The following is a 7,985-nucleotide window of genomic DNA, read 5'->3' on the forward strand; positions in this document are numbered from 1 at the left end:
ACAAAGTAAAAAAAAAAATAAAAGTTGACCAGCACTAAAGGAAGCATGCCACAAAGAACTACTGCTTGTTTCTGCTACCATCGTATCCATCATACACACCCTCTCAGAACCCACTGAGTCCTGACCATTGCCTAGAGTAGCTTCTCAGAAGTCAGGAACACACACTGGAACTTCTGCTTCTCCCCGTCTATTATCCCTGCCCCATCTCCAACCAGTACTTTCAGAGGTTACAGATAATCCTTTCTGACTAAAGGTGTTAAGTGAAAGACATTGAAGCAGACTCAAATCCACCTCTACCACATCTTTAACAAGCTTTCTTCATACAAAACTATGTGGATTAACAACTGCAGATGCAAAAATAACCAAGTCAAAAGTAACTGTGGAAACGGGCCTGGATGAAGATGTAAATGCTCCATGCTTCTGGAGTGAAGTGATCTAATCAGAATCTGTTTCATTTACTTAAATGTAAGTTTCTAGCTCTGTTGGTGGCAAAGAAAAGCTTGAAAATGTTGCCTGAACATAACTGATACAGTGATAATCTCCCTGAGTCTGCAGGTTGCCTGAGAGAGTGCTCTAAGAGGTGCATCTCGATTGGGTGTTATCACCAAGACACTGTTCTAAGGAGCCCCATCAACACTATCCCGGTAGAGGACTCTGTGCATGGTAGGAGAAGAGTACTGCGAGTCTGCTCTTTCCCTAAGTAGTTTAACCCCCGGCCTCTGTGTGTGGGAGAGTGGACCTGTGCTGCCACCCCCTATGCTCTCAAGGGAAGGGAGACCTTGTTGCCAATCTTGGGAGGAAGAAATGGGGCTCTGCCTGTCTGGGAAGGGAGAAAGCCCCATGGCATGGGGATGAGGCACAAGGCCAGGGCTACTGCGTAGGAGACGGGTCAGGGGTGCATGTCCTCGTGTATCTCTAGGTGCCTTAATCTAGTTCAGAATGGAGAAAGAGGATCAGAAAAATCACATATACAGGACTATAAACCCACACTCTCAACAGAAACTCCCTTTCACTTCTACGTGTTTTATATTACCGAGGAAAAACATCCGATGAAGTGAGCTGTAGCTCACGAAAGCTTATGCTCAAATAAATTGGTTAGTCTCTAAGGTGCCACAAGTACTCCTTTTCTTTTTGCGAATACAGACTAACACGGCTGTTACTCTGAAATTTGTATTGTGTTTCTCAATCAGTTTCATCCAAGGTTACTGACAGTCAATTATGTTTATATACAGTTTGGTAATTTTAGTTGCTCTGGGATCTGCCCCAAGTCAGATGAGTTTCATAGCTGGTGTTACCGTTTAAACCAGGTTGGGTTTGCTTCTAAATGCAAGTAAGGGTATCTGTTCAGCTATTGCTGAGACTTGCTCTGCAACACCTGCCACATAGGCTCAGGATGAGACACAGGGAAAAAACTCTCAACCAACTTTTAATTAACTCTAAAGAACAGATGGGCTTCATGTTTCTTGCAGCTTGTATAAACAGTATGACTGTCCCACTTGCCCCTCTTGTTAGTTTGCTCCTAAATCCAAAGATTCTAGCTGTCTGTATCCTACATCTCACCGAGAACAAGTGTCAGGATAGATTCTATTTGAATCAAATGAGATGTGGATCACTTCCAATTGCTTATGTGCAAATTTTACAGCAGACGTGTTTATGGTGTTAGCTAAAGGTGTGCCAGCATTTCCTTTCTAGACAGCTACTATGTTCAAAGGTTTGTAACTTGGATGTAAATCTATTTTTGAGAAGCAGGATGGAGGCTGATACTTGATACCCTTAGTTCTGATGCTAGCTGTTCTGAAGTTACAATGGTAGAGCAAAGCACAAGAAATATCTTAAGTTTGGAATCATATGCAAACATGTAACATCTGTATTTTCATTTACATTTTAGGATATACTATACAACACATTGTGGGCTAGTACTTAATGAACTGTTAAAAACATATGTTTTAAAGTCAAATGTTGGAGTGGGTAGTGCCCTGGAAAGTCATTGCACTAGTCTTTCATCCCTGAAGGCCTGGGATCAATTGCTAGTTAGATCCAAACTGAAAATTAGTTTAGTGGTCTTATCCTTATATGTAATGGTCATTTTTCCACACCATTTAACCCCCTTCAGTAATTCAGCAAAGATAGAGAATGATCCAGGACTTGCAAAACTGGGCCTGTCCTAATTAAGGACTGAACTGCATTGACTGGTCTGTATGGGGATGTTAGTGCAAGAACTGCTTATGTTATGGGCCCAATCAAACATCCATTGGAGTCAATGGGAATCTTTTCGTTGACTTCAAGGTGTGCTGGGGACCTGATCCAATGTCTGCTGAAGTCAATGGAAAGACTCTCATTGATGTCAGTGGGTATTGGATCAGACTATGTCTCCCTGTAGCCAGTGCTATTAATACCTCATTTTCATGAGCATTAAACTCAGTCTAAAATGATGATCTAATCCAAGTAGTTTACCCTTGGGGAAAAAATGGATATTGTGCATCTATGAGAACTACTTTTTCAAGAACTAGCAAGGGATTTTAGTATACAGTCTTACTGCACATTCAGGGATCTTTAAGATGGAAGATTTCTAAATACTGAATGTATTAGTTGAAATAGTTGTTTGGAGCACTACAGTTCATCATGTCAATGATTAATGGCTTAAGACTCCTTTAAAAATAAATTGAAATGATAGGCATGTAATGGAGCTGCAGTTATCTAGCTAATTGGATAATCAGGGGATAGTGTAGAACTGTAATCAGAATGGCTCCAAAGGAGTTGCTTCTGTCTGAGAGAGAAATATAACTTTCAGGTATAATTTTTAACCCATGCTTTTTTTTTTTAAATTCCTCAAATTTATAGACTATAACATTACAGGGAGAAAGTATACACTGATCAGCCAGGGGCTTAATCGTGCTTTCACAAATGTATAAAGTGGTGGTAACTCAACGGGCTTTAATGTAGTTACTCTGACACAACTGGTATAAATGAGAAGAAAATCAGGCCCTGAAATTCTGTAGACCTGGAATTTATTTTCAGCTCTGCCACTAATTTATGCAATCTTGAGTAAGTCACTTAACCTCTCTGACCTGTTTTCCCCATTTGAAAAATGGAGGCGAAAGAACACCTCTCTCTGAGATTCTCAAACGAAACATTAGAGCAGTTTTATGTTGTACAACCATAACATTGTTTATATTAACATTTTCTTACTAAGTATTTTGACAGGGTAGTATTGTAGTCGTTTATTTTAATTTATGGTTTCTTTGGCTAATCATGAACACTTTTTTTGTTAGGTTGCTTTCAAAAAGTAAGTAACATCCAAATGTTTATCAATTCAGAAGGAAGGAAATTAAATAAATATTTTAAATTATAAAAACTGGGATTACACTGATCAGACAAAGCACAATTTAAATGAGATTTTTTTTTGTTTGACTAATGTTAAAACATAAAGCAGTTAAGTGCACACACACATGCACAAAAGGTCTGTCCTATTAACATTAAGGATAAGACAAACTTAAAGCCAGAAACTCAGAGTAAGGCTTTACATATCCCATAGTGTCTAGCTATTGCAGGCACCTTGTGGCTTCTGCTTTGTGGAATATTACACAAGAGCAGATGCTGAGCATGCAATGAGGTTTATCAGTGGCACCCAACTGGACGACCGGATCATCAGGACTGACTGGGATGCAGGGTTTAAGGAGGGACGACAATTTGGGAGAGGAAAGACTGGAGGACAGGTGCGGAGACGAGTACCGGACAGACCATGATGTGGGAAGAGGTGGCTTTGGCAAGATCATTCAGATGCAGAAAACCAATCACCAGACTATAATCTACTAATTGCCTAATCTGTCCCAGCACACAGAGGGGCTGTGTCCCTCTGCAGTTAGTCCTGTCCTGGCCCTTTGGATGGGGATGTGGCGTGGAAGCCAAGTTTCAGCAAAAGGCAATCCCCCTGAGATCGGCTGTTTAACATTTGTTCATTCCTTATATCTTCTGGGCTGGAATGGCTGTTCTGTCCTGATACAGGGCAGCAAGAAAATAGTGGCCAACTCTGCAGGATTTCTCACTAAGAGTAAGTGCAGCATGTCAAGCTCAGACTTCTGCCTCCAGTTGTCATTACAGCTGAGGCTGCTCTAGAGCACAGACGCCTGAGAAATACAACAGCCATCAAAGGCCTCCTGGCTGCTTGTGCAGCTCTGGAGTAGGGACAGGAGTTTAAAATATGTAATTTACAATCTTGTCTGCTCCTCTAAAGCATAGTTGCTGGTATAACTTAGAGAAGCAAAGCAAGATCTTACTGGTCACTTGCAAGTGCCTGTCTGCACTCCTGGCCCTTAGCTCAGTCAGTCCTGCAGAGTCTTAGTCCTTGCTGTACCTGGGGTGTTGCCTGGCTGTTGAAGAGCCTCACTATTACACCATGGTTTTGTTTGTGACTTTGGGCTTTTTAAATAAACGTTGAGTCCTGTAAAAAATAATTTAAAAAAAAACTATGCATGAGCTTCCATACCACATGTGCACTGTGAGTGATAGACTGAGTGAGATTAACTCTGAACATCCTGTCTTTTATTCATGTAAATCACATCTTTGACATAGCTTTCTTTTTATGGAAAACTATTTATTTTGAGTCAGTGTTATATTAGTCTTTGTAAAAAGTGGGGCTGACTTGTTGCCATGTTCCATCAGACACATTCTGAACACACTGCCTAGAATTTTTGGTATTTCTTGACGAAGGCTTTAGACACTTGTCCCATTAGAATTAATGGGAGTTTGCTATTAATTTCAAAAGGACCAGAAAAGAGTTAGCTACTAACCAATAGCTATGTCCTCTATCTTGACTGGTACTAGACGTAAATTTCCTTTTTGTAAAGTGGTAGCTTAAATCAACAGAGAAGAAGCCAAGTTTAGACCAAATCTTGCAGTCCTTTTAAGAGCATTCTGCTGAAATAAAACTCCCATTGAATTTAAAGGGAGTTTTGCCATTGATCTAAATGGAAGCAGATTAGGGTTTTTTGTAGAATCTGACACATTAAAAGCTCCTGACTCTATTGGTCTAAGATGCTCACAAAGACCATTGGGAACCAGATTGAAAAATTGGGAAAAGAACTATTAAAATGAAAAAATAAATACAAAGGCCAACATGCAAACCCTTCATCAAAATTAGGACTGTATAATAAGGGGTGTAGTAGTTGATTTATTCTCTCTCAACTCCCTTATGAGCTGCCTGGTACTCTCCCCAAGGAAACACCTGTAATACATAACCACTTTCTATCTTCTTGTAAGGGTACAGAAAACAGTGTTTGATTTTGAACATAAATTTCAAATAGGTGAATGAAGGGAGTCCATCACTTTTATTTATGTATAAACAAACAATGTAGCTGTTATTCTCCACATACATGTCACATTATGCATCATAGCAAAAGGTATAATTATCTCATAATTCACATCACCTTCTCTTTCTCATTCCCAACCTCTCACACACACACACACTGCAATTATTGTTGAAAGAGAGAGAAAAGCACTCCTAACTACTATTGTTGTAGGATCTGAAAAGGAAATCAATCCTTAAAAAAGAAAGAAAAAGTATAAGAAAACCCAAGTAAACAAAATCAAATAAAAATATACTCCTATACCTACACTCTGATGTTACAAAAGACATGAAAGGGAACTTGTACAACAACAGGTCTCCTAACTTTTTTATTTCTTTACAAAAGTTTAAACTTATTTTTGGGGAAAATAGATGTAAACAGAAAGCAGACTTGCCTGATCTAGAAGGAAATGTTTACAGCTAGGGCAATAATTAAAGATCCGATTATCCATGTACAAATTTGACCCCCTGGAATGCTCCTAAGGGCGGTGACATTTATGGCTGATCTACTACTGAAATCCCTCCTCAGTCCTCACTCAGGCAAAACTCCCATTAAAACCAACGGGAGTTTTGTGAGTAAATAAGTGCATGCAATATCTGGCCCTCTGGGCTGGTTACACACATACAAGTTGTCAAGCAGAAGCATTAACTTGTACACCCAATTTTCCCAAGACTTAAAAAATAAATTGAAAGAGAATAGCTGCAAGCTGCTTGATTAAAACAATTGCTTCCTATTTTGCTTAGCAAATTTCTAGAGAAGTGCACCAAAGTGCAAAAAGGAGATTATTGTAAATTGAATTAGTGGTATACTTGATACAACTTTTCAGTTCAAACAGTATAAGAAATATATTACCAGAAAAAAGGACACAATGTTTATGCCGCAAAACAAATGTACTATTACCTTAAAAGGTTAAAAACATGCTATCAGAATATCTCTTAAGTATGCTGTCTTTTATATATATATATATAAGAGATATATATTTTTCAATGTCCTATTCCCTGAAAGGTCTGTTAGCAGGGAAATTGGTGTTAACCTCACCCACTTCTACAGTGAAGTGAAAATGAGATTCGGGGAGTTCAGCTTAGCTAAGACTCACCAAAGGAAAGTCATTATCTATCTGTACAAAATTCCCTTCTAGTGAAATATGGCTCTGCCAAAATCCCCTTTACAGAAATGATCACTTGCACACACTTAAGACGTGTACACTCTGTAATAGCACAGCCAGTTCGTTACAGCCTTCCCCTAGGGAAACGCGTTCAATACACCAGCACACCCCAGTGCGGGCACATGAACTGCTCAGCACACCCATATCAACCACACACACCAACCCAGACAAAACACACAGCAGCCAACACACTCACGCATAGCAACCAAACGGACACACACAAGACACCGTGGAGCCAGCACACAAGCAGCCGCTACACGCACCCCCACCCCTCGGCACGCAATCAACCCACGCGCACCGCAATCTCGACAGGCACGCAATACACCCAGCTGCGAGCAGCACACACCCACCACCCACGCAATCGATGCAGCCGCCTCCACAGGTATCCGGCTGAGGATAGGCTGGAGCCCGCGTGCCCGCTGCTGCCCGTGCAGCGCTCTGCCCCCCCCTCAGGCGCGCACGCTCACCTTGTTTGCAGTCACAGTAGCCCCAGTCTACCCTGCCCCGGCTGTTCCGGTAGAAGCACCAGGGTCTGCTCCTGCCGTCGGGGTTCCTGCAGAAGTTGTGCTGGCCCCACAGCCCCTTCCCCTGCGGGGTCTTCTGCAGGAAAGCGGGCACCTCCGCCCAGGGCAGGCACTCGGCGCCGAACTCGGTCACGTTGACAAAGCGCCCCCCTGGCCCTTCGCCCCCCGGGCAGCCGGGCTGGTGCTGGGGGGCCGGCGCGGCGTGGGGCGAGCGGGGATGCTGCGGGCCACGAGCAGGGGCAAGGGAAGGGTTAAGAGAGGCCGCGTCAAAGCTGCCAGCTGCGGGGGTCGTCCCTAAAATCAGAGCCACCAGCAGGCTGGGTAATGTCATGGTGCCAGTGCCGCCTCTCCCGGGCCATCTCCCCCTCGGCTCTATCCCAGTGTGAAGGGGGAGGGCGGGGCCGCCGCTTCCCTCTAATCCTGCCCCCACCTCCCCCGGCGCGCACACACCCTCCCCCTGGCCGGCTCACGCTCCGGAGCAGCGGTGCGGCGGTACTTGCCCCCGGAGCGGAGCCGCTCGGCTCCCCGGGAGAAGGGGGGGGGGACGCGAGAATTGCTGCTACCTGCCTTGGCAGCACCTCGCCACCCCAGGGTGCGGGCCGTTAGCCTACCCCCCCACACACATGCACGCTCCCTTGCAGAACATGGGGTGGCCTCACTCTCCTGCCACCCCAGCAGCTGGGCAGCCCACACCAGGCACCCACGGAGGGCCAGTTCCGCTTCCTCCCGCCCGCTCCGCTGGGCGCCCCCCTTTGGGGGCATGGAAGACAATAAACAGCAGCCCGGAGAGTAGGTGTGAACATCCCAGGGAGCCTCTCCGGGGTCCCCCCCCGCATTGGTGCTGGGGCACCCCTTGGATCGAAGTGGTTTCCATTAAATACAGGGTTTGCAGTTTGGTTAAATGGTTCTCAGTACCACACTATAAAAATTGTTCCATCATCCCTGACTCCT

At 43.8% G+C, this 7,985-nt stretch overlaps 1 protein-coding gene across 3 annotated transcripts in view; it reads right to left on the bottom strand.

Moving 5' to 3' along the window:
* Positions 1 to 7,781, bottom strand: part of PRSS12 (serine protease 12) — a 66,308-nt gene extending 58,527 nt beyond the window's left edge. The window contains exon 1 of one of the 3 annotated variants that reach the window (XM_007054444.4): positions 6,978 to 7,781. In XM_007054444.4, the coding sequence (XP_007054506.2) occupies positions 6,978 to 7,365 (388 nt within the window). In that variant the 5' untranslated portion in view covers positions 7,366 to 7,781. The remainder of the gene's footprint in view (positions 1 to 6,977) is intronic. The other 2 variants (XM_027833945.3, XM_027833941.3) reach the window with 2 other exon arrangements.
* Positions 7,782 to 7,985: the final 204 nt, after the last annotated feature.

The sequence above is a fragment of the Chelonia mydas genome, chromosome 4 (assembly GCF_015237465.2).
Source record: "Chelonia mydas isolate rCheMyd1 chromosome 4, rCheMyd1.pri.v2, whole genome shotgun sequence".
NCBI lineage: Eukaryota > Metazoa > Chordata > Testudines > Cheloniidae > Chelonia > Chelonia mydas.